The sequence below is a fragment of the Rattus rattus genome, chromosome 1 (assembly GCF_011064425.1).
Source record: "Rattus rattus isolate New Zealand chromosome 1, Rrattus_CSIRO_v1, whole genome shotgun sequence".
Taxonomy (NCBI): Eukaryota; Metazoa; Chordata; class Mammalia; order Rodentia; family Muridae; genus Rattus; species Rattus rattus.
In genome coordinates this window covers 194,587,491-194,614,994 of record NC_046154.1, presented here as the reverse complement: position 1 = coordinate 194,614,994, position 27,504 = coordinate 194,587,491, and the positions used below count along the sequence as shown (strand labels likewise).

At 46.2% G+C, this 27,504-nt stretch overlaps 1 protein-coding gene across 1 annotated transcript in view; it reads left to right on the top strand.

The window, feature by feature from the left end:
- Nucleotides 1-27,504, top strand: part of Kcnmb4 (potassium calcium-activated channel subfamily M regulatory beta subunit 4) — a 55,226-nt gene that overhangs the window by 10,970 nt on the left and 16,752 nt on the right. The window contains exon 2 of the mRNA XM_032912632.1: nt 16,262-16,389. Coding sequence (XP_032768523.1) covers nt 16,262-16,389 — 128 coding nt within the window. The remainder of the gene's footprint in view (nt 1-16,261; nt 16,390-27,504) is intronic.

Here is a 27,504-nt window from a genome sequence, read left to right as displayed (position 1 = left end):
GGGGAAAAAACCTACACTAAAAATATGTTCAAGTTTAAGTAAAAATGACAAATTTTAGAGAATATTTGCACTCTGGCAAGGAACTGATTCAAAGGTCAATAAGAGCTTGCTGTGGCAATAAATGGCCATCTTTTCAATAGAAAAACATTGTGAACACCTGCATAGACAATCCGATGAAGATTACTTGTAACCAGACGTGAAAATTCTGCTTAACCTCAGGGTTGTTGAGAGATGCTGATCAATATGTGAGAATTGCAGAAGTGTTTGGCGCTTTGGCCTGGAAAAGCCCTTAGTGCTCAAATCTCAATGGACTGTTCGGTTGGAGCACAGAAGATAAGAATTCTAAGAGCTGTGGAGACAATGGAGGCCTGGCTTGTGAAGTCTCTGAGGGAAGTTTGACAGTCCCTCAAAGCCTCTGACTTCTCAGAACTGACAGAAGGGATGTGTTAAAAAGGTGGTCTATAGAGCAGTGTACCGGCTATGGTCCAGATAGTCCAACAATGGCTGTCTCCTGACATAGAGGCCAAGGATCCAGCCGTAGGCTTGTTCAGTCCATGGGACTGGATGTCTCAGAAATCTCAGTCTGGTGCTGGGATCTGGGAGGCTTTCGGAAGAGCTGCTGGTTTTCAGGTTACATTGGAATCCAGCTGCAGTAACAGGGAGACAAACTTGCCAGTGAAGGTGAGGGTGAAGGTGAGGGCAAGGGCAAGCAGGCAAAAAGCAAAGCCTTCCTTCTCCCATGTCCTTTTATGTAGCCCACCTTCAGAGTGGGCTTTCCCACCTCAGTCTGATGAAGGAAATCCCTTGCAACTCTGCACAGCAGCCTCAGTTTTAATGGATCCCAGATGTGGTAATGTTGAAAGCAAGATGAGCCATCACCGTGAGAGATGACTAAGTAGTTAAGAGCAGTAGCTGCCCTTCCAGAGGACTTGGGTTCAATTCCCAGCCCCTATGTGGGAACCATTTGGAGCTCCAATTCAGGGAATCTGATGCTTTCTTCTGGCCTGTTTGGGTACCAGGCATACACACGTGGTACACAGACATGCTTGCAGGCAAAACACCACAGAAACATATGTATTATGTGTATGAGTATATACATATATATTATGTGTGTATATGTATATATATGTGTGTGTGTATGTATACATATATATATAATATACATAGATGGGTATATATAAAAGGTATATATACAGATATATGTGTATGTGTGTGTGTACATATATATAATGGGTATATATATATGGGTATATATATAATGAGTGTATATATATATAAAGGGTATGTATGTGGGTATATATATAATTGATATATACATATATATGTGTATATATATACATTGTATATGGGTTAGAAATTATATGGTTAAATATTATGCATTAAATTTATTGGAGAAATATTCCTCCTTAAATTGAAGGTTATAATATATTATTCTCAAAAGTAGGTCAAAAACCAGTATGCTTCATGTTTGTAAAACATAAAATATATGCCTCTGATCTTGTATATTCGCATGCACACTACTAATTTCCATCTTTTTAAAACCCCTTCCATTAAATGTGGTTTTCATGTTACCTTTTTACTTAGCTACCAAGGCGCATTATTTGTCAATAAATAACAGGGTCGTAAGTAACTTCTGCAGAAAAAAAGGCGAAGGGATATGAGATTTGGCTTAGAGTGTTCATGTAAACATAAATTTTTGCTCAGAAAAAAATTTTTTTCATCCATCAAAACCGGCTATATACTTCATGTATCCCTCGTAGGGTGTATCTCCCAGTAAGAGAAAAAACAAGTTTAAATGGAACAATTGCAGGTCAGGATGAGTTGAGGCAGGTAGGAGTCCAAAGAGAATGTGCATTGGGAGAATTGGCTTTGAAACTTGCCTGCTTGAGAAATGCCTGCTTTAATCTTTAAGGATCAACTTTTATGTCTTTGTAAGATAGCCTGCTACACGTTGGTACTGTGCTATCCCGATGGCCCATATTAAAGCTTGTAAACGGGCTGGAGAGATGGCTCAGCGGTTAAGAGCACTGACTGCTCTTCCAGAGGTCCTGAGTTCAAATCCCAGCAACCACATGGTGGCTCACAACCATCTGTGATAAGATCTGATGCCCTCTTCTGGTGTGTCTGAAGATAGCTACAATGTATATAATAAATAAATAAACCTTTAAAAAAAAAAAAAAAAAAAAAAGCTTGTAAACATTTCTGAGGCCCAGTAACAAACCAGCGGTTTCTCAAAAGGAGAATGGTCATTTGCCAAAGAACGCAGTCCCAGTTATACCATCAGGGCTCTATGGGGGCCCACATATGTTTCTGGCACCATCCTCTGTGACACGATTGGAGTTCAGTACCATACAGGAGAGTTGAAGTCCCTCATGGCCTGTGCCTGATCTGCACAGAGCTGGCAGGGTTATGGGGTACTCAGTAGCAATCCAAACTGGTGGTACATGTTTCCTCATTCACATAAAGGAGTCCAGCAAGCTTGAGATGAGTTCTCTACTGGGAATCTAGGACACTTGGTATTCCCCGCTCTCCAGGCCCAGACAGCACAGCATCATGACAGCACAGACAGCTCAAGGTTGAGTGGGTTGAGTAGGTCCAGCTTCCTGTAGTCTAGAGCAGAACAGAGCTGATAGGATCCTGAGCAGGGCAGGAAAGCCCCCTCCAACTCTGTGGGGTCTCAAAGTAGAGACCTCACAGATGGAGTGAGCAGTGCAGTGGTCTCCCAAGAGCTGAATAGACATGTGGAGAACAGGGCCTGCAGGGCTACCCACTCGCTCTTGAGCAACCCACTGGGGAAGAGTGGTCTCCTTAGCTGTCCACCACCATGTCCTTCCAGGGATGGTTGAATTAGGGAAGCCGTGGGCTGTGGCTCCTTGCCCTGTGCATGTGGGTAGCAAGCATGTTTTCAAGGTGTAAAGAAGCAAGCATAGGAAAATGTATTGACTCTTGGGCTTACCAGAGCACAAACCCACAGCATACTTCATTGATTCACTCTGTGAACTCTTCCTTCTGAGCGTAGCCATCTTTGAAGCCCCCAGGGGTAGGGGTAACACAGCACCTGCATCCAGGAGTGCTCCAAGCAGCTGCCATTTCCCATTGCGCTGCCGTGCCGGTCAACATCTGCATGCTTCAGTGGGGGGAAGGCAGGATATGTTCAGTTGAGACACTTGAAGTTCTGCCACAGGGTCTTTCCTCAGAGGTAAGCATCCCCCTACCTGCCCCCAGTTCATTCAGGGAGATTCCTGTCTGGGGGTATGTGAGGAGGCGTGCCATGCATCGTGCTGGTTCACAAGGTTCACGAATTTTATATATAGATATAAATTTCATATATGTAAATTTTATACATATATGCATATGTATACATTTCATAAATTTATATTACATATATAATTACACACACACATACATAATACATATATGCGTGCACGCATACATACATACATACATGAAAATCTTAGTAGTCCAGTCACCTAATTTGCCCTTAGGGAGACCTCCAATACACCAGCTATTGTCAGAGATCCCTGAAGGTCAAGTTGGTTTCACCATGTTCACAAAGTCTGAGGGTTAGGAAATCAGGCAGAGCAACAGGAAAATGGTGACCTCTGATCCACCATCCAAAATGATGTCTGGGGTCTCAATGGAAAAATCCAAGGCTTGAATGTTGGCGTCTTCTCAAGTCTCATTCCCTAACCTGCCGGGCAGGTGCTGCCGCAGTGTTGACTGGAGACCTCGGTTCCACCACACACGGGTCTTGCCGTGCAGTTACTGCGCTGTGTTAATTTGGGTTTTTGTACGGAGCTGAAGTGTGGCATCAAGGACACGTGTTCTGATGAGATACAGGAGGAAGCTCTGTAGCCTTTTCTGCTGCAGCTGTAGAAGTCACACCTTGCCATCTCCGTTGTAATCACTGTCTCGTGCACGGTCTAGGAAAGAGGAGACAGACACCCCACCCCCTTCGCCTTTGCGTAGAGCAATGCCAGCTGCACACTGCAAATGTGTGGATGAGAGGGAATAGAGAGAGAGAACATGCATTCCGCCACGGATAGGAGCGCAACATTTTCATCCTTATCCTCATATCAGGGAACTGATGGAGGAGACCGGGGCTTGCTGGTCGCCTTCATGAAGACGTGGTCGTCACAGTGTTTGAAGGAGTATGCACCCACACATGAACACGTTGGTACCCTGCGGTATCTGATACAATTTCCTGTGCCCTCAGTAAGGCTGTCTGAATGCGTACTTGAGCATTACGAATTTTGTATTCCTTTTCCCTGTTCAATATGGTCATGAGAATATTGGCCATCTCTGAGAGGAATTCATTCTAAGGCTTGAACCCAGGACCTCATACATGCTGAACACACGCTCTGCCACTGAGCCACACCCCATGCCTTCCTCAGGGATTTGAACCTAGGATCATAAGCCTCTGATTGTCCTAGCATGTTAAAAGCAAAACCTATTGAACATCATCCAGATTAAAGTCTCTTGTTTTGGTCTGGCTACTATTTTGATTCAATGTGGGTTTTTTTTTTTTTCTTTTCTTTTTTTTTTTTTTTTTTCATTTAACCAAAGACAGGATTTTTTTTATTTTCTAACTCTTAGGCTAGCTGAGCTATTTTCTCTTGAAGGTGGAATGTCATTCTGAACTTTGTCGATTTTTGAATAGCCACCACTGTTAACAGTTTGCACAAATCTAAACGTTCAGTGGGCATCATTATTCCAAAGCCCCAGAAAGCAGCTATGGTCACGGCATCCTTGGAGGGTGAGTGGACATCTTCCCCGGGCAGGAGTGAGAACTCTTTGCCACAGATCCTTAGTGAGTACCAGGAAAAGTGTGGGCATTTCCCGGTGCCATCCCCCGTGCCCCTCTCTCTCAAGCGCATTAGGTGACTCATTCTGGATGATCCATTTGCAATCTTGGCACATTCCATTTCTTCTTGGAATGTCACCTTCCCAACCCATTTTCTGACGAGCACATTTCCAGTCAACCTTGGTGACACAAATCCAAAGTCGCCATTCCCACGAAGCCCTCTCTCACACCCCACCATGGCGCAAACGGCCCCACCCTCTTTTGAAATCATAAGTGCTTTAGGGAATACGCTCCAGTCAATACCCTGCCTGCTTCTGGGAGAGGAAGGGCTTGAGTGAATCTGGTCTCAGTGTCCTATCCTGTACTCAATGATCGGGAAAGCCTTATTTCATTTTTAAAGTCACTGTAACTGACTGTTACGGCAGCAAATCCCCGGCCTTGGTGAGACCAACACAGCAGGAGAGGTGGGTGGGTCCTTTTAACAAGCAAGTCCAGTTTTCTGTTGTGCAGGCTAGAGCAAGCTATGTTCTAGGCTGTGTCACCCCTGCATCTGCCCGGCCTACAGTCCCCAAAGAGTTCATGTTAGCTTCCGTTCTTAGCCTGTCTCGTTCTGCACACTTCCAGAGTCACTTATTTGAGCTTTAGAGAGTTTTCCATGAGACACAGATACCCATTCTGGAACCTCTTCCCCTAAAATTTAATTTCTTAGCTGATGTATAATTTCAGTTGTGTTTCTTAAACGAACCTACATTCACCTGTGCGTGCACAAGCATTAGAATCGTTGTAGAGTCTATGAGTGACTCCGTTTTACTTTATAATCCACAGAGGTTTTCCAATTATGTCATCAAAATGACCAGTAAACCTACAAATCAGAGGGCCAGGGCCAGCAAGGTGGCTTTGTGAGTCGGACTTTCAAGTGTGATTATCATGAGATTGATCCTCAGGACCCACATGGTGGGAGGAGAGAACCAACTCTACCAGGTTGTCCTTTGACCTCATGCATGCACCTTGGCAATTTCACGCTTTTACACACATGCACACACACACAAACACATAAAGAAATATTTTTAAAAATAATTTTTAGAAGTTGTCAATCAGAGTAGACATGTTTGGTGGTTTGAATAAGAATGGCCCCTACAGGCTCATGTATTTGAATGCTTGTTCTCTGGGTAGTGGAATTGTTTTGGAAGGATTTGGAGGTGTGGCCTTGTTGGAGGAGGTATGTCCCTGGGGGTAGGCTTCTAGGTTTCTCTGCCTCCTGTTTGTTGATGAGATGGATGTGAGCTCCCAGCTGCTGATCCAGCAGTATGCCAGTCTGCCTGCCTGTCTGCCTGCCTGCCATCTGCCATGCTCCTTACCATGATGGTCATGGATTCACCTTCTGAAACTGTAAGCAAGTTCCCAATTAAATGTGTTTTGTAAGCTACCTTGGTAGTAGTGTCTGTTCATAGCAAGAGAAAAATAATTAAGCAACACACAATTAAAAAAAATAAGACTATATTTTTTAAAATATTTATTTATTTATTTATTTATTTATTTATTTATTGTAAGTACACTGTAGCTGTCTTCAGACACACCAGAAGATGGCATCAGATCCCACTACAGATGGTTGTGAGCCACCATGTGGTTGCTGGGAATTGAACTCAGGACCTCTGGAAGAGCAGCCAGTGCTCTTAACCACTGAGCCATCTCTCCAGCCCCAAGACAGTGTATTAATAACTCGTTTTCTAGCCAAATTTATTTGGAGAAATGCTTAGCCATTGTCTTTCTGTGCTGATCAAGCGAAGCTGTGAAGGAACCGAGGGAAAGCATCTTTTCCTCTATGTCTACCTTTTTCTCTTTTCTTTTCTTTTCTTTTTTTTTTTTTTTTTTACACAAAACACTTCACATAGAACACAGCCCCTGAAACTTGGTTAAATAGACTCCCTAATTTACACGACAATGTTAAAAAAAATGACTCAGTGAAGGAAGAAACTGAATTCTGCCTACTCTACCTGTATGATTGAAATGCACTCCTCAAGACTGTGACAGAGAATCTACTCCAGCAAGGTTCTATTCAGGTTTAGATGCTTTGTGGTAGGCTAAGAACGAATGCTATTATAAACCTTGGTAACCCTAAAATAGGACAATGGAGAATAAGAAGTAAGCACGCGATCAGACTTTCTGTGTCAGAGGTGATGGCTATGTCTTTTTCTCAATAAATCCACTGGGAACCTTGCTGTTGTGCTTCTCACAATAGCTCTCCCAATCCATCAGCTTTGTCTGTGAATGTGAACGTCAAACCCCCTGTCTACCACACAGGCAGTAGAGCCTGGTGCGTGACGTATGCTTATAATTCCATCACTGGAAGTGTAGAAACCTGAGCGTCAGAAGTTCAAGATCATCCTCAGCTACATAGTACGTTCCGGGCCAGCCTCAGCTGCATAAAACCAAAAAAATAAAAAATAAAAATAAAGATGGACATTAAACAGGTATACTCATTCTAGCTGCATTTCACCTCAGACTTCTGTTTGGCAGCTTATAAAAAAGCATACTTTCAAGTTAGCATACAGAGGGACCTGTTTCATTATGGCATTTTTATACATATGTGTCACTGTGTTCTGATTCGTCCCCTCTGCATCACCATCCCCCATCTCCCTGGTCTCCACCTCAAATAGACCCATGCTTTGATTCCACACCAAATGTTTGTATGTACTCCATTGCTCTCTTTTTTCCCCTCCTTGGTTAAGACCTCTATCACCCCCTCCTCACTGTCTCTTTTCTACTTTTATGATCCACCCCCCCAACGCATACAAAAGAACTCACATGCACATACATGTACACACATGCACACAAACATGCATACATACACACACATGCATACAATGCATATATATACTTACATGCACACATATACATGTAAACAAACACATACACACATATGCACACACGCATGAAGTATACATGTACATATACACATGCACACATATATACACATTATTCACATGCACATGAATCCACATGCATGCATGCACACATGTATACATAATAGATGCAGACACATATACCCATGCAACCCATGTATGCACATATATGCATGCATGCATGTATGCACACACACACACACACACACACACACACACACTCCCCTCTAGGATCCACGTATATTAGAAAAAGGTATGGTATTCATCTTTCTCAGTCTGGCTTATTTCACTTAACATAATGATCTTCAGTTCAATACATATTATTTTATATGTACTACAACCATCCATTTTTTGATGGGTATCTAAGCTTGCTTTCAGTCACAGAGACCATGAATAGTGCAACAGTGCACAAGTGTCTCTGTGGTGTGTTAACTTAGATTCATGCTTGCTCATTGTACAGCTGCATCATACGGTGCTTCTGTTTGGAGTGGGTATAGATTGTTTCACGTATTTAATTTTATTATGTGTGGAGGCCCATGTCACAGTGACTGCGTGGAGGTCAGAGAACAAGTTTGGGGAGTCCCTTCTTTCTGTCCACCCTTAGTGGGTTCTGGGGGTCAGAGTCTGGTCAGTTTTGCGCAGTGAGTACCTTCACCCCCTGAGCTGTCGCACCAACCCTACTGGCACTGTCTTGAGAACCCACCGCACTGCGGTACACAGCGTACATTACATGGTGGCCGCAGTCTTTGCGTTCCTACCAGCAGGAGGGGAATGCTGCTGGAGCCCTCTCCGCTTCCCCTACACCCTTCGCAGCATACAATTTCCTGAGCCAGTGGGCTTCCCCAGCAGTGGACACTGCATGCTACAGTATGGATCTGCAACACACTGCTTTTTTAAAATTTAGACTTGGAGCTCCATCCGCAGACGGGAGTGATGCTGTAAGCCTGATGGAAGCCCTTATCTGGGAAGGTCACATACCCTAGCTGGGAATCTGCTACTGATGTTTTGATGAATGAGCCTGTCATCAAACTGTCCCCTGGGTGTTGGTATTTGTACCCATAGACTTAGCCTTGGTCAGAGGAGCTTCTCTTTGCCATGGGCAGAAATGGTTGCAGAGACACACAACTGGTAAAAGTGCTGAGGATGGGGTTGGGGATTTAGCTCAGTGGTTAGAGCGCTCGCCTAGGAAGCGCAAGGCCCTGGGTTCGGTCCCCAACTCCGAAAAAAAGAACCAAAAAAAAAAAAAAAAAAGTGCTGAGGATAACGGATGTTCAATGCGCAGCCTTAAGTGAGACGTCTGTCTCAGCTGAACCCCCTCGAGGCTGGGAGAAGATAGTGCAAGAGGTCACAGAAGTAATATACACGTCAGAAGATGGGGAGAAACACTGTGAAATGCGTCCTCTGGACTTGACAAGGTCATCGCACTCAGGAACTCACAGCAGCTGTGGTTATCTACATAAGAGAAGCACAAAATCAAGCCAGTCAGCATTCTAGCCTGGATGAGGGCGGGCTCATTGGGGGGACACCCCTCGCTGAAGAGCTATTGATAATCGATGGCCTCTGGGGAACGTGATAATTTATCTTTGGGAGTGTGGCTACTGTTAGGTTGTGGATGGCCCCATATCTGTGGGCGTTCAGGCTGCACTACTTAGACTCAGTATTTATGAAGGAGAAGGAGAGGGAAAAGAAGAGGAAGACGTGATGGTTTGAATAGGTATGGTCCCCACAGACTCGTGTGTTTGAATGCATGGTCCAATAGGGAGTGGCACTATTAGGAGGTGTGGCTTTGTCGGAGGGGTGTGGCTTTGTCGGAGGAGGTGTGGCCTTGCTGGAGGAGGTGTGGCCTTGGTAGAGGGGTGTGGCTTTGTTGGAGGTGTGGCTTTGTTGGAGGAGGTGTGGCCTTGTTGGAGGAGGTATATCGCTGTGGGAGTGGGTTTTTGAGGTCTCCTATACTCAAGCTATGCCCAGTATGGAACACAGTCTCCTGCTACTGCCTATGGATCAAGATGTAGAGCTCTTGGCTCCTTCTCCAGCACCGTGTCTGCCTGCATTCCTGCCAAGATGATAATGGACCAAACCTCTGCAACTGTAAGCCGGGACTTATTAAATGTTTTTCTTTACGAGTCACCACGGTCATTGGTGTCTCTTCACAACAATAGCGGCCCTAAGATGAGGAGGAGGGGGAGGGGGGAGGACTGCTGGCTTAGCAATGAACAGCACTTGCTGTTCCTGCAGAGGACTAGAATTTGGTTCCCAGAATCCACACTGGGTATCTCACAACCTCCTGTAGTTCCAGCTCCCAGAGAGCCCCCTCTTCTGGCCTCCATGGGTACTGGCACTCATGCACGTGCCCACACTTGGGCACACATGTACACAATTAAAAAAAAAAAAAAAAGAAATAGAAGAGGACCTGAAGCTGGGAGGGAGAGTTGGGGGAAGTTGCAGGATTGGAAAGGAGACTTGTGATCCAAGATACACTGCGTACAAGTATGAAATCTCAGAGAATACATTTTTTAATTCTAAAATTATTAAAACATGGCGCATTGTTATTAATTTCTTTTACAAAGCAACAACAAAAATTACCCAAAGTATCAAGGGATAAGTGTAAAGCAAACAAGATAATACTTCATAATAAAAAATATGCCATCAAAAATTAAACGAATGTTTGAAGGAGAATCTAAAAAGCACATTTTAATGTGAATAAAAGTACTAGTGAAACTATATTGAAAATGGGGGAGGGGTAAAAGAGTACGAAGATAAAAAGGCCATGATGAAGTGTTGGAGGAGCCTTGTTCTGGATTCTCACTCTGGAGGCTGCCAGTGACTTGCTCAGTAGCCAGGTGCTCCTGTGGACTCGTTCCTGTGGTGCGTTGGTGCCACGTCTGTGTCATTCTCTCTGTCATATCTGACTTCACTGTCATAGTTTTCCGTACGCTCATACTGGGGGGCCTCTGCTGGCCATGCTTACCTTGGCAGCCTCTTCTTGGGCCAGGCGCCTGGGAGACTCCCCAGAGTGGCTAACGATCAGTGAGTGAGTGTTCCTCCCAATGTGTTCAGTACCAGAAGAAAGCCCAGCACCTAGAGCCGCAGAAGATTCCTTAGGGGTTAATTGCCCCACGGGAGGGTGGAGGCTACGAGTGTTGAGTAGAAGACTGAAGGGCGCTTCAGAGGTTCTAGGCTCTTCAGTGGTGGAGAGTAGATCTTTGGCTGCAGAAGTTGGTCTACCCTGAGCTGTCAAACTGCAGGGTCTAGAGCTAGGCTTCCTTTCCCTCAACAGTTTACTATAGGAGCCAAGCCTCATGCCACATGCGCTTTCCAACCTGATCCCTGCCTCCACACGACTGGCTACAGCTGCCTTCCAGGGCCATCTTCTCACCATGGGGCTATAGCAAAGTCGACTTGGGCTCCCTTCTTATGGATGGTTACCATTCTCAAAGCCCTCCAGTTAATTTTCAAGCAAATAGGTTCCCTTTCATCATTTTGGTAGGTCACTCACTGCCCTCCCAAGTCACACAGAGTGACAGAATAGGGTTCCTCTTTATTGCTGACCCATCTGCTGGAGGAACCAAGTCTCACCAAAAACCAAACTTGCCCTGAGGCTTGTGAGGGTTGTAGGCTTATCCTGAAGATAAAAGTCCCCATATCGTCTACAAGCCCACCCCATTGCCACATATGGGGGGGCATCCCTGAGCTGAGATTTGCCATCAGTTCATCTTGGCCGCTTTTCCTGCTAACGCCATTTTTTCCTACACTTTCTGGATACACTGACACTGCCTTTGGGAACTTCGGATGCTCCCTCTCATCCCCTCTTTGGAGCAGAGTTTTCTTCCTTTTTTAAAGAAAGCAGTCTTGTCCCATTTCAGGCAGCAGGAATGAGGGTCCGTGGGTGAGAATAAGAAGTTGGGAAATACCGCCTTTGAAAGTGAGAAACCAAACATGTCAGGACACCAAGGAGAAGTTTCTCTAAGGGTGTGCTTATTGCCTGGTCAAAGGCATTATATTTGACTGGTCCCCTAAGTGACATTATAGCCATGCTGCCAAAAACTGATCCTGCATCAGACAGAGCAGGAGGAAGACTTAGAAGTGCATTTCCCTGAGCAGGGTCACAAGCCCTTGCAGCATATCACCTCCTCACCAGTCCTTGGGAGAAGCACACTGATCCCAGAGATGCAATGTTGGTTTTCCAAGAGAGGGCGCAAGAAGCAGGGCTCGTCCTTGGTTCCAAAGCAGGAAGCTCGGAATAGGGAGAGCTGGGCATCTGGACAAGAAGGAAGTGAGGGGCGGGGCTAATACTGTGTAGAACTCATGTGGAGACATTCCTGTCAGCCAGCATGTGGGAGGGAAGCAGAAATGGGGGCCTGAGAAGGTCATGGATGTCTTTAACTTTATAGTAAGTTTGACACCAGTCATATCTAGGGGGTTCCACTCCAGAGTGAGACCTGGCCTCAAACCAAACCAAACCAAACCAAGAACAAAGAACAACAAGCATTCCTCTGCCGTTTGTACGGAGGACGCTGCTTGGACCTCTGTGACCTTGAACGGTTTCAACCTTCCCATCCCACTTCCCTGTGCTTTTTACTTTTTAAAACATTATTTATGTCAGGGGGTTGGCATAGACATGCGTATACTATGTTCTGCTAGGTCAGAGGACAACGTTTTGGAGTTGGTTCTCTTGATCCCCCTTTACGTGAGTTCTGGGGATCAAACTGGGGTCACCAGGCTTCACCGCCAGCCCTTTGATCTGCAGAGTCACTTTATTGTCCCTCAGTCTCCTGCTGTATGCTGGAGAGGAGATGAAGAAGCTCACTCGCTTGGATTAATTATGCCCTGACATTGGCCAGTGGCACTGTCCGTCATCCAGCCTGAGTGACTGAGAGACTTTGGGTAACGGCTTTTCTTGAATCCTCTTCAAGTACGCTGCTTTTTAAGGGAGTTTAAATTTCTGTTCATCTATAATGATCTTCCACATAGAGCTGAGGACTCTAGGAGGGACCTGAGATAGGCTTCAGAAAACATTCAGAAATAAATAACCCAGGCAGTCAAGGTGTGAGAGGAAGGGGACAAATAATGATTTTTTTTAAGAACCCGGGGATACCCCTTGTTTCCTTTCACGGCAACATTGACTTTACCAACTTGCTGGAGAGTTAAAGACTCATCATCTAACCCATGGGAAGAACAGAGGCCACGGGGAAATTACCTCAGGCTTCCTTTTCTTGGTGTGAAAAGAATGTAATCTGCATTGAGAGCCCATCTGTGTGCTAACAACTCCTGTGTGCTCCACACAGCCAGGCCCTTGTTTCATTCCCTATGAAGTCGCTGCTTGCCCACTAGGAAACTTGATGGACGTCTTTCCCCTGATGTTTCCAGAAACATGGGTGTGGTTCCCTCGGTCAAATCCTGGAGTTGCAGTCTGGTAGAGAGATAGGTCTTTTAAACCCACTTCGTTCCCCAAAACTGAGTAGTAAATAATTCAAACCGAGTTAAGTGCTGGATGACTTCAGTGTGTTTCAGCGACACTTGGTTATCTCCTGAAATGTCTGTTGTGTCAATGGTGCCCGTTGTGAAAGGATCCTGATGAGCTCTTAGATGGTCTCACCTCACTGGTTCTGCCTCCAAGACTGGAACTGGCACCTAATCTCACTCTGACCAAGGAAAGGGAATATCTAACATGGTTAATGAAGTAGGAAGTGGGACAATCATGGTCTTCTTGCAAATATTTGCTCACGTAGATAAAGTACCAGCCGAAGGGCAGGACCGGCCACTCTGATCCTTTTTGCCAGCAGCAATGGTGGCTCAATCAAGTTTTCCCACGGTCTCTGGAGTGGCAGGATCGCTTCTGGTGGAAAACGCTGTAACACTGTTTGCAGGCAGCTTCTGCCGGGTTGTTTCTTGATGTGCCTCCAAGAGGAGAGTCAGAAGCAGGAGCTAAAAATTATTTTGGAGGTTATGCAGACTAGAGGGAGGAAAAAAGGATACCCAGAAAAAGCTAATTTACCCGAGACTAGACAGCAAACAGATCATAAGACTGAAGCCCCAAATACTGATATCTGTGGCTTTTAAGCCCAACTGCAGCTTTAAGAAAACCTCAGAATCCAGACACTTCCACAAAAGTGTACTGTTCCCTTAGACATAGAAGGGGAGCGGGGTGTGCATGCATTAGCATTCACTGTTCAGAGGTGAAAATCCGATTTTATGTAACATGAATATGTTATGTGTGGTGGGGGATGATGAAATCTACTACGGTTTGAAGTGTATTTGCATTCATATAATTTAAAATGTTTAACTTGGGAAAGTAGCTTCGTTAACTTGAGGAAAACCTGTCTTTGTGTGTTATACACCCATCCAGTCAACATGCAGGAACCATGTATAAGCCCTAGGGTGAACATACAGAAAAAAAAATAATAAGAACCCTTGCTCTCAATTCACCAGTCGGAGAGGGAGCCTGACATAAGCAGACAAATATGAGTCTAGCTGTGAGTTCATGGGTTTGACTCCTGGGTCAACACAGGGAGTGGCATTTGATGTCGACTGAGAAGGCTCCTACAGATAGGAACACTAAAGACGGTGACGGAGGACAGAGAGCACTGACCAGAGGCAAGCAGCCTGTGCTGGGTGGTTAAGTGTGGCAGCATGTGGCAGCTCTAAGGAGCAAGTGCCATGTTTGGCTGTCTCCCAGAACCCCGTGAGGACAGGCAGGCAGGGGTTAGGCTGAAGCGCCGTGCGCAGCATGATCCAAGTTTTGAATTTTAACAGAAAGCGATGGGAAGAAAGCATCGTGAAATTACATGCTGCAAGTAAACCAGTCGGGCCAGGTGTGGTGTGGCACATTCCTGGAACCCTAGCACTCGGAGAAGTGCCCTGAGTTCAATGCCAGCCTAAGCTTTGGGGCAAGCTCCACGGCAGCCAGAGCTACATGGCAAGGTCCTGTCTCAAACAGACAAAGCGGGCAGTGCTGGGAGACGCTGCAGTCAGCAAAGCACCTGTCTTGCCATCGTGAGGTCATGAGTTCGGATCTCCAGAGCCCACGTGAAAATCTGGACCAAGTGGCACGCTTTTGTAAAGCCCGCAATAATGAGAAAAGGACGTGAAGACAGATGGGTCCCTCGAGATCCCTGGACAGCTGGCCTCGGCTCTTTGGCAAAGTTCCAAACCAATGAGAAACTCTCTTAAACAAAATGTGGAAGGTGCCTGATGAAGGCTGTCCTCTGACGTCCACACATGTGTGCACGCACACACGCACGCACCGACACACCCAGGCACACATAGAGACAAGAGCAAATAAACAGATATGAGAATGAAGGAACCGGTGGGCGTCAAATCATACTGTAAATGTGGTGTTCTTCCTCAACGGCAAACACCTTGGCAAACACCTCAGAGGAGCCTTTGATGGAATCTTGGGGTCTAGTTGCAGAGCTAAAAGGGGTGGCAGTGTTGTTATCCGTAAAGTGGAGATTTGGGGGGGGGTGCGGGGTAAGAAGTGAAGTACACAGGTTCAGGCCCCTTAGGTCTGTGCTAGGATATCTGACTTATTAACAGTTGGTAGGAGCTGGGATGTTCATCCTCAAGAGGAGCTGACACAGAGAAAGCATTGCTTTTAACATCTGGAGCTAAGAGCAGTTTTTCAGCGTTGCTGAATCGGTACCGCCCGGTCAAGTCTACTCGAGGGAACAACTTTGTCAGCTACTGGCTAGGAAAGCCACCCGTTAGCAAAGTCCATTGATTGTATATCCGTCGATTATATATCCATTGATTATGCACTGGTGAGGGATCCCCACTGAGTCACTGTTGAAGAGAACGTGGGGAATGAAACCTTCTGAGGGTAAAGAACTATCCCAAGAGCAGCGGGAGCTGTTGGTTGCTAAGGAAAAGCAAAGACTCACAGACAGGCGCTGGGAATGCAAATGACCCTGCCCTGCTTTCCCTCCGATTGTTGACCAACAGGTCCCCACAAAGACAAAGCGTATTACATTTCCAATTTGCTATAACCTTGTGACTTGCTGTCTATAAAATGTCCTTATTTTTTAGTGACTGAAGATAGTTTTGCGACTGGATTGGGGTTGTTTGTTGGTTGCCATTGTTCCGAATTGGAAATTTTAAAATATAGTTAGGCAGTGTCAATTCGGTCGTAGCTAGAGATTATGTCAAAACTAGATTTGTCATCTGTAAAATGCCCATCTCTGTAGAAGAAGGAATGACTATGGGGGCCCATGAGCAGTCAGCAAGTCGGCAGTTCCCAAGATGGGTCGGACACTTTCAGATGGTTTCGTGATGTCTGCTCATGAGAAGGTTGTCTTGGACGCTGTCAAGAACCTTTTCCTGTCTTGATATCAGAATGGTAGGCGGAATATGACAGGGGAAACCACGACGCGTAGTAGGGACACTAGCACATTGGTGACCACTGGGATGGGTATCCCATATTAACCCTGACTATGGCCACCTCCTTGTCCGTCCCAAGCCACAAACTATAATAAAGCAAAGCATTTGAGGAATAGAAGGTCTCCCTCTGACTATCCTGTGTAGTCATAGCTTTCCTCTCTGTGTTCTGTTTGGCCAGTGCTCCTATATCCCGCCCTGTAAGAGAGAAAACCAGAAGAACTCGGAAAGTGTCATGAACTGGCAACAGTATTGGAAAGATGAGATCGGTTCCCAGCCATTCACTTGCTATTTTAATCAACATCAAAGGTAAACCGATACTCGTATGAGCATGTTAATGTTGACTGTTTGTGCGATTTATTGCATGAGTAAACCATAGTTCGTGCCCACTTGGAGGAACGTGCCACTGGGAGATAACCTCAAGTTCTTTGTGGCCTATAATCTCCAGCATTAAGAGGCCACTTCCTGCTCTATGAGATGGGAGCCATAGACAGAACATGAGGGGACTAAATGAAGGAAGGAGGTAGGGAGGGAAGGACAGGATGGAAAGAGGGAGGGAGAGAAGGAAGGAAGAGGGAGGGAGCAGGAGGGTGGGGAGAGAAAGTACCTGTACCCTACACTTACCTGTGGATATATTACAAATGGCGGCACCTTTGCTGAAGAACACTATGCACCGTCAGTGTGCTGTAAGACTTACACACTAAGCAGTGTGCAGATTTGCCAGTATTCAGACTTCACCAGTGTTTTTGTCTTTTCTATTCTGACGAAACATCCAAATATGTACCAGGGTGGGGTGGTACGGGGCGGGGGGGCTTCTCAGAGAAGGGGAGGTGGTAATGGGGGAAGGGTTTGCAAGGGTGGGACTGGGAGGAGAGGAGGGAAGGGGCCACAATGGGGATGTAAAGTGAATAAACAACAGATTACTGGGAAAACATCAGTAAGTGTGCACGCCATCAAAGCCTCGAGTGCCTTAGAAGCTACACCGTCCTTACCATAGCGAGGTGGCCATGGAACAGAACACTTGCCTGCCCACCTAGAGTAGGTTCACCAAGTTAATTCTCAGCATTTATTGTTGGGTGCTCCACAGTGACTTCAACCCTTCTCTTCCTCTCCCCATCTCTCTCAGTGAATGGTACCGTCTTTCATTCATCCTTCTTGCCCAGAACGGTCTAAGTGGCTCTTGTTTCCTTCTTTATTCTCTGCCTTCAGCATCCCGTGGCCATCCCTCTGTGTGACTCTTGGATCAGATCTGGATTTTTTTCTCTCAGCTGTCATAGTCTAATCATGCCTGTCACTGTGCCACTCGAAGCCACCCTCCATGAGGTTACTCAGGCCAGCTCTCTAGCACAGGAGTCTAATCGGTCACTTAGAGTTCTCTAAATAAAGTCAGGCCTGTCGCAGCATGGTCTCTATGTCAGGTGCATGCTGTCCCACAGTAAAGCGCCTGAAATCTCACAGTTTACTGAAGGGACGGGGTCTCTCATGCTTCTGTGAGTTGGCAGGACTCGCGTGTAGCTAGGTGCAAATGCAGAGAGGTGTGTGGTCCGAGACGGATATGGTGTTTGATAAAGGTTCTCACCTCTCCTTTAAGTATTGATAAAGTTCTTCAGTGTTCTCCTGAACAGGGACCTCGGCGTTCAGAAAGCTAGAGTATCTTCCTTTCAGCAAGGCAGCTTCGCTCACAGAAAGAAGACCTCAGCTCTAGACTTAGGAGAAGCATCACCTCTGACACGTTCTACCGGTCTAGGCAAGCGACAAAGCCGGCAGCATTCAAGGTGTGGTGACAGAGCTTCCCACAGTTCCGAGTGTTGCCGACACAGGCGTATCTGCCTGCGGAGTGTGTCATCCTGCAAATTAGCAAATTTCACATGATCAGTTCCTTCTCTAGGAAGAGTACTGCCTGAGCAGATCCAAGATGGTTGATGACACAGAAGAGACAAAAGGAGCTTTTGACACGGCATCAGTGGGGCCAGAGAGGTGGCTCAGCAGTTAAGAACACTGGCTGCTCTTTCAGAGGACAGAGGCTCGATTCCCAGCACCCACGTGGCAGCTCATCTCACAATCACCTGTAATTCAACCTCCATGGGATCTGACACCCTCTTCTGGCCTCTGTGGCAGCAGGCACACAAGTGGTGCGCAGACACACACAAGCAAAACACTCATATACGTAAAAAAAAGAAGCTTGACAGTAGGCCTGTAGAGATGGTTCACTAGTTAAGAGCCCTGGCTGCTCTTACCAAGGCAAGGTTCTGAGTTCAATTCCCAGTAACCACATGGTGGCTCACAACCATCTGTAATGGGATCCGATGCCCTCTTCTGGTGTGTCTGAAGACAGCTACCGTGTACTTACATAGAATAAATAAATCATTTTTAAAAAGCTTGAAAATAATAATAATATAAGCGTCATTGGCTAATTACATGAGACTCCCCAATGGTCAGCCCAGGCAGCAGCGTTTCGACAAACATCAGCCACATACATCTTTCTCCTGTGTGCCCGCCTCCTTAGCTCAACTGTATGCTTGTTCAAGAGCATATCCCGCACTGCCTTTGTTCCTTGGTGCCTAGCCCAGTCCCTGCGATTTCTCTGCTGCCACAGGATGAGCATTCGTTGATGGAAACAGGTGCTGGGCAGTCAAGTATGACGTCATTGGCTGGGGATATAAAAGGGCAAGACCTTGAAATGGGGAGGCTGCACTCCAACAGCCAAGGCTCGAGAACAGGGTCTTAGGTGTGTTCGTTTGTAAGACAGTTGATTGGTAGCCTTGGGGTTAGAGTTCTACAGGCTTGTTAACATCACGCTAAAGACATCGTTTTTTGTAACACAAGCAATAAGTGGTCAGGCGAAGCCTTTTTAAATTTTATTCTTAACCGAAGACTAATATAAGTAGAGTTTCGTAGTGGGGAAGTAACTGAGTTTTCCAATGTCGGTTACTGTTTGAGTATTGAATGGAGGGTGAGTGAAAGGCGGGCAGGAAGGAGAATACTGGCTGGAAGACAGTCTATAGTGGCTGTAAGCAGTAATTGCATTCAGCTCACAGGGAGGAAACTGAGGCTTAAAGAGTTATGTAGCTGACCCAGGGCGTATAGCCAGTCATTAAAAAAAATCAGTTGGTCTGATTTCCAGCAATCCTTCTCTTAGCCATCTGCTGGTTTAGATAAAGGTCTTTGGGGGCCTAAGTGATGGTGGGGAAGGAGGAGGAGGAGGAGATAATGGGGGAGGGGCGATACCGAACAGGGATACTGTATCCAAAAAGCATTTCAGAGTGAGGACCAGCAGACCTTCCAGGCAATGTATATGGTGAGGGAAAAGGAAGGTGTTAAACTTCTCCTGAGAGAAAAGTATAGTCTGACTGTGACGGTGCGGAATTGGAGGCCCTCACTCCTAAGCTACCCCGAGGGTGCTTCAGAAAAGCTAGGCGCTTGAACTGAAAGTTCGGGAACACGAGATGAGAAGCAGGGTCACACACAGATCTGCAACACCTGGGCACACAAGCTGGAGTTGGGGCAAAGAGAACGCATGCTGGGAACACAAGGAGAAGAGAAATGTCGATCGACTACACTTCAGTCATAGGGAAGGAGATGGAAGAAGCATGGCCAGAGGGCGAGAGGAAATTCAAGACAGGGCAGCACTTTGAACTGAAAAGCTGTCCTGAAGGGAATCCTGAAGAGGAGGAGGCTGCTAGCAACTGTTCTCAGGAGCTCTGGCTTTGGCCACAATAGGTCCTGCCTCAGAGTACGGGGCCGGGAATCATTTTATATTTGGTCAAGTTGCAACCGTGAGGGCCAGTTAGCCAGTGCACCACACTTGAAAGCTCTCTGCATTCAGAACGACTCAGGCTTGAGTTCAGTATCTGGAAATTTCATGGCAGAGGGGGAGAATTGACCCCTGCAAATTGTCCTTTGACCTCCACATGCATGCCGTGGAGAACGCACCCCCACACATACATGTGTGTGCACAAACAATACACAAATAAAGTTTAAAAGAATGTGGCAGCACGGGGGAACTTTGGGGGTATTGTGTTCCTTGTATAAGTCGGTCACAGGAAAGCAAATACCCTGTTGTGTTAGGTGTTTGAGATAGTCCAGTTCATAGGTGACCGAGTGGAAGGATAGCCCCTGATCTACAGGCGTGAAGTTTTCCTCTGGTGATGAATAACAGCTACAGAGCTGGGTACAGCAGTGTACCCACTGTCACACTGCAGGGTAGCGTATGCTTAAAAGTTTGTCAGGCTACAGTAGGGCCAGTGCACATATGAACATACAGACTGTGGCAGTTGGTACAAGACCTGCACAAGTTCAAATCCGTCAAAATCCCAGCACAGAGATGGGGAAAGGAGGCGCAAAGTTCCACCCTTAACCAAGAAGCCAATTGCCATTGATACCTGCGGGGAAGGGAAAAATCAGTTTTCTTCAGTGGAGTGACCCTGGATATATAGACTATACACCAAGGCAGGTAACATGCTTAGGAGAAATTAGTCAATGCGAAACAGACTTTAGACTGCATCTGTGTGTGTGTGTGTGTGTGTGTGTGTGTGAGAGAGAGAGAGAGAGAGAGAGAGAGAGAGAGAGAGAGAGAGAGAGAGAGAGAGTGTTGGGGGAGTGGTTGTGTTTGTTTTGATTTTTTAATATTTTTATTACACACACACACACACACACACACACACACACACACACACACACAACTGTAGCTGTCTTCAGACACACCAGAAGTGGGCATCAAATCCCATTACAGATGGTTGTGAGCCACCATGTGGTTGCTGGGAATTGAACTCAGGACCGCTGGACGAGCAGTCAGCGCTCTTAACCGCTGAGCCATCTCTCCAGCCCTGTTTTGGTTTTTATTTGAGAGAGGCAGAACATTGGCTTAGGTGGGTAGGAAAGTTGGCAGGATGTAGGAGTTGGGTGAGGGGAAGGACTATGATCTAAATATATTGTATAAGAATAATTCAAGCCAATAAAAGTATCTGTTAAGCAGTTAGATCTCGTGTTAAAACCCTTACCACAGTAAACTCAAAGTCTGGGGATGAACCAGGTATGTTGGGGAGGGCAGCAAGATCGAAGATAGAGAAACGAACCTGTCACAGGGTCAAACCGATCAGGGGGAGAAAGGGAATTGAGCATGTGACGTGCACACGGTAAAATCGGAACACTGCCTAGGAAAATGAGATGGAGGAATGGAGAGTTTAATAAGTCTCACCCTTTTCTTGGGAGGTGGGAGCCGGGACAGGGAACAATTTCCAGTGGTCAGCACACCAGTACTGAGCCACACACACAACCCAGTGCCTCCCAAAGCTCCCACTCTGGGCCAGGCACTGATTTCAGAAGGCAGGTCAGACAAACCACCCTGCCCCCTCCTCACAGCCCCTCCCAGCTGATGAGAGCCTGTTAACTTTCCCCACTCCCCACTCTGCTCTGTTCTGTAAATGGCTGCCTCTCCTGCAGGCTTGGATCCTGTATCCCACCACCACCACCAGTCCAGAAGGACCGTCCTTCCCCGGTAGTGGCAACCATCTGACAGGAACTAGTCCTGTACCCTGTACCACATACTCAAAAGAAAACAGTGCTCTCAAACCACTGAACTGAGAACGGGACCCCCATTGAAGAAATCAGAGAAAGAACCGGAAGAGCTTGAAGGGGCTCAAGACCCCATATGAACAACATAGCCAACCAACCAGAGCTTCCAGGGACTAAGCCACTACCTAAAGACTATACATGGACTGACCCTGGACTCTGACCTCATAGGTAGCAATGAATATCCTAGTAAGAGCACCAGTGGAAGGGGAAGCCCTGGGTCCTGCCAAGACTGAACCGCCAGTGAATGGGATTCTTGGGGGGAGGGCTGTAATGGGGGAGGATGGGGAGGGAACACCATAGAGAAGGGAGGTGGAAGGAGTTCACGGGGATGTTGGCCCCAAACCAGGAAAGGGAATAACATTAAATGTAAATAAAAATACTCAAGTTAAGAAAGAAAGAAAGAAAAAAAAAAAGAAGACAGTGCTCTTATTCCTTGTTATATTCGCTACGCTCACTGTATCCCCGATGCTAACTCTACAGGGTCCTCAGCTTAAGCAGTCTCAGTTCCTTCCCAGTTCCACAATGCCCTGCCGTTCAGTCCAATTTGGTGTTGACATAACCTGGACTTGGCATCAAATCCCACAAGTTCAAGCGCTCACTCAGCCTCCCGACACTTACTTGATGCTGATGCCAAACTGTTATACCAAGGTTCCACCTGCACATCTGGCCACCGTGCATAGGGAAGGGTGTCCTCCTGGCCCTCCCTCATGGGCTCCATGAGGAAAAGGCTCACGGGGCTCAGAGAACACTCACTCACAATGCCACGTTATTACCGAAGACACGGCTCAGAAGCTGCCCTGGGACTGTAGACAGAGCAGTTGGACACTCTGTCCCGCACGACAGCGTTCAGGCACATGGCTGTGCTCAGTGGATCTCTGAACCCCATTCAGGGCTCTCCCATTTTGTAGACATAATTGGTGACTGAATCAACCTGTGGCTCTTGTCCCTTCCTTGGGGTCGGAGGGAAGTGCTGAGTTTTGTAGCTCTTTGACCACAAGTTGGTTCTCTGTAAGCAACAGACCCACCCTCCTAGAGCCACCTCATTAGCATAAAATCCAGTCAGATAGGAAGGGAGGAAGGGGCTTCCTGTAAACCACGACAGGGGCCTTGATCACCCCTACGACCTTGTTAGAAAGCTTTTAGGAACTCTGCCCAGAATTCAGGGCCAAGACCAAATAAGTATTTCTGATTATATTACTGATACCTCTTGTGATCTTAGCCCAGGAGTTCAAACCTGTCACCTCTCCGTATCCCTCATGCCACCGACCTGTCTGCAAACTATCGAGTATAGGTAGAAGTATGGCTAGTTATTCCTGCTTGGCGGCAAGACACCCTTCTCAAGTGACTCTGGGGAAGCAGGAGTTTCAGTTTCTTCCATCCTGGCATAAGCGGGAGGAAACAGGGGTGTTCTTGGGCGTGTGAGATAGCAGCTCCCCGTTGCCATCCACCTCGGTTGCGTTTCTTACTACTGCCGCATGAGAAGTTAAAATAGACTCACGGTATCTACTCCCAGATGCTCTCGATAAGGTGAACTTTATATTTAAAGCGGCCTTTAGGTTTCACACAATTGCAGGAAATTAAGAGGCATAGTTACCAGGAATTTCCATTTTCGAGAAACGGGTGTTATTTTTAAAATGTGAGATAGAGACGATTGGAGTCTGGCGTTTCCACTGTTTAAGCCTTATCGAGGTGAGCTGCGGTTCGGGAGGGGAATCTGCAGAGCCAGGCAGCAGTGGAAGGTTAGTCCATTCTCTGGGCAACTTCATCCCAGGGCTACATCCATCATGGTCTCTTATTACCTGACATTAGTTTGCCTCCCTAACCCGTGGTGCCCGCCATCTTTCTAACGTGTAGATATTTTATCTATAGTTTGCGTTCAGGTAGGATGGCTTATTATCTGTATTCCACTTTCCCCGTTATTCTCCGTTGCCCTGCTAATTAAGGTCGGAGGTGAACAATGGATGACTCCCTTCCGAGGGCAGGGCTTCCCCTTCTCTGACCTTGTTGGTCTGGTTAGCCTTGTTCCTTGTCTTAGCTGTTTTTCCTTGATTGGGTTGTGTCTCACTTTTAAGAAGATATTTAATCCTATCATCCTCCTCCTGGTTAATTTTTTTTTCTACTTCTTATCCAGCTTCAAGTTCTGTTACTGAGTAACATTCCAGTCGTAAGTCAAGAGATAGATGGGTTGGTTGGTAGATAGATAGATAGATAGATAGATAGATAGATAGATAGATAGATAGATAGATAGATAGGAAACAATCACAAAACAGACAAGGTCTCCGCCTTCCTGGAGCCAGTAGTTTACAGGGACAGGATTATATAACTTAAAAGTCAGGTGATGCAGTGAAGGAAGACACGCAGGTCCTGCTTAGAGATCTTATGACAGGATGGGGAATTGTAGACCTGAGTGAACCACAGTGGTACAAACAGAGGTGTGGCTCAGTGGTTAGCTAGGTCCAAGCAAAGAAGAGGAAGACAGTGTCAGAGTGAGGCGCTGAGGGATACATGGTTTCTGAGGCTAGGAGACTTCATGTGTTTGATAACTCTAAGGCCAGTGAGGTTGGAGAGCTGAGTGTGAGAGAGCGAGTGTGTGCTTTGTTGACATAGGAGAAGCAGGAAATGTTTCAGCTTTCTCACTGCCCGCTCTGCTCCACACCAATGGCTCTGTTTCCCATGATGCCTTTGATCCTCTCACCCTGTCCCCTCATCTGGGGACAATCTCGTCATTGGCACTGCACAGCGGCTCTAGGAGGAAGCTGGACCCAGCCATTTCCTCATCCTGTGATTCTGAGGGTTTCCATGCCTCAGTTGTCCCTGTATCACCTTACCTGCTTCCTTTCTGTGTCCCACACCACCTCGGTTGCTTTCCTCACACTCCCAGAGTCGGATGATAGATGAGGTACTTGAAGTCCACCTCTTGCAGATTAAGAGTTGCTTAAAGGCAGCGACTGCGTGATACTCGGTGTGTGGATTTACACTTCTCTGCCCTTGATCCGCTGTGTGTCTTGGGGAAGTGGCTCAGCTTCTCTGTCTCAGTTTTGCCAGCCTGCAAAGCGAGAGTGACTTTGCCTACCCTGAGGGGTCTTGCTTTTAATTGGGTTTGGATACAGATCACATCTGCACAGCAGTTTGTCCTAAGTCTTGATACATATTTGTCTCCATTTTATCCATTTGTAGCAATTAAGAAACAGTAATGAGTGGCCACGATGTTCTCTGCTTGGAGGCTGGGACATTGTCTGATTAAATAATTGGGGGTTTTGTTAATGGGTAAAGCAGTAACACACACACGAATACACACACATACACACACATACACACACACATACACACACACTCACACACACATACACATACACACACATACACACACTCACACACACATACACTCTCATACACACACAGACGCACACACACATACACTCACACACACAGACTCACAAACACATATACACACATACGTACACACATACACACACTAGAAAGAGAGAGAGAGAGAGAGAGAGAGAGAGAGAGAGAGAGAGAGAGAGAGAGAGAGAGACACTGTTGCTCAGAAAAAGTAAATATGCTATACTTATGCCACTGAATGGATATATTCTAATTCTGGGGTGTGTATTTTTACCCTTAGCATTTTAAAGACAGAAGAACAGCCCGAGTTCAAATGAGTAGAGAGCTCTGTGAAACACACTTTGAAAGCCATTAAAATAGAGAATTAAAAGCAATTGATCAGAAAAGTACTGCTTGCTTACACGAGCCTTGGTTTTCTCACCTATAAAGTTTGATAGACTGAGGAGGAGCGGCTCTCCACGCGTCCTTCACACTCTCAAGCTGGGTGATTTTACGACTCATTTCTGAGCCTTGTACATTCAGAATAACTTGAGATGCTTTATAAAATCCTAACTGTGCAAGAGAGACAAAGTTAGGAAATAACCAAGTGGTCAATGGTCCGGAGCCACCACTCAATGGGGGAGCACGCAGTTGGTGACTGAGTTTTGTGAGAAAGACACTGACTGTATTTAGATGTGTGCTTCTGAATACGTTTATAACCAACATAGTGAGAAACGCTGGGTCAGCTGTGCACTGTTCCCACTATGTCTTTGCATTCCAAGAACAGATTTGCTCTAATAACAAACACCTTTATTTTAATGTTTATAGAGTGGCCTTAAGCATATCATTGGCTATGAAATTCTTACCTGTTTTCTTTCAGGTTTTTTTTTCTAGGACAAATTACTAAAGAAAGTGTCTTCTCAGGATTAAATTGCATACAAACATGGAACCTGAGCTTTTTAATTTAATTTTATTGACAGGGTGGGGTGGGAAGGTAAGTTCCTGCCGTGGCCCACGTGTGGAGGTCAGATGACAATGTTCAGGGATCAGTGTTCCCCCTTTCCTCCTTGCTGGACCTGCCTTATTTCTGGTTTTGCAATGTGTACCCCAGGCTAGCTGGCCTGCCCCTGTCTCAACCAAGGACTCCTGGGATTACCTATGTGCAACACGATGTCTGGCTTTCTTCTGTAGGTTCTGGAGCTTGAACACTGGTCATAAGACTTGCATAACTGACACCTTTACTGAATAAACCGATAAATTAGATAGTGACTGTCTTATGTTTAAAAATCTCATTACTAATGTTGTTTTCTATTTTCTGTGAGATATATTTTTTTAATCTTCAGTTGGAGGAGGGCTTGATTCCATAGTTCTTTTTTCTTCTCAAATGATCATATTAGCTTTCTCTTTATACGCCGAGTTCAGTGACATATCATGAACAGAACAGTGGATCTGGAACCTTACCCAAGTCGAATCTTTCGCATGTACATTTGTGTCTAGTTCCATATTGAGAGATTACATCAGAATTGAGGGCTGTGTTTGGTCTCCAAATCTGTACTGTTAAAAAAGTAGTGTTTGCTGTCTCCGGCTGTGGGGTATGGGTGGGATCCATGCCAGCATTCCTTCTTAGTCTGACATCTAAACGCCGTGCATTATTTAAAAACCTGAAATCGAGAGTCTATTTTCTGACGTTTAATCAGAAATGTCTCTCTGCTGGCGAGTCCAGGTCATCTCCTAACGGCTTTTATCATTGTGGCAACAAAAATCACAAATGTGATGTTATCAAATCGCTTTTCGTTTAAGACGCTTTATGCAGCCTTCAAAGAGAGCCCTAAGGGGAATCGGGGAGGAAAAATACAAGAACCATAGGACAAGTAGGTCACAGAGTGCAGCACCATCAGATGCAGGAATGCAGGGCAGGGCTGTGCGTCAGGAGACTTCAGTTCTATGCATAGATGTGCTCTCGCCTCAGTGGGTGACCTTGGACTACTTACCTAAGAGCTTTCACCTCAGTTTCCTATTAGATACAATGGGGCCAGGCGCTGTTTGTGGCCTATGCAGGGTGTGTGTGGACTCAGAGATTCACAGAATGGGAGGGGGTGTGCTGAAACCAATTGCCTGTCAGGGGCAAGTATCTTAAGGAGTTGGAAGGGTTTATTCTGGTTTCTAGTTTGAGGGGGTACGGTCCCCTCATCACGATGGGGAAGGCATGTCAACAGGAGTGAGGCAGATGCTAGAGGGCTGGTAAATTGTGTGGGAAGTCAGGAAGCCAAGTTGAGAGCAGCCAGGAATGGGGCCAGACTGTAAGACAGTGATTCTCAACCGTACTACCGCTGTGACCCTTAACACAGTTCCACGTGTTGCGGTGACCCCCAACCACAAAATTATTTTCATTGCCAATTCACGACTGCGATTTTTGCTACTGTGATGAACGGTGATGCAAATATTTTTGGAGACAGAGGTTTGCTAAAAGGGTTGCTCTAAGACCTCAGGGTACGCCCTTAATGCCCCTCTTCCTCCAATGATGCT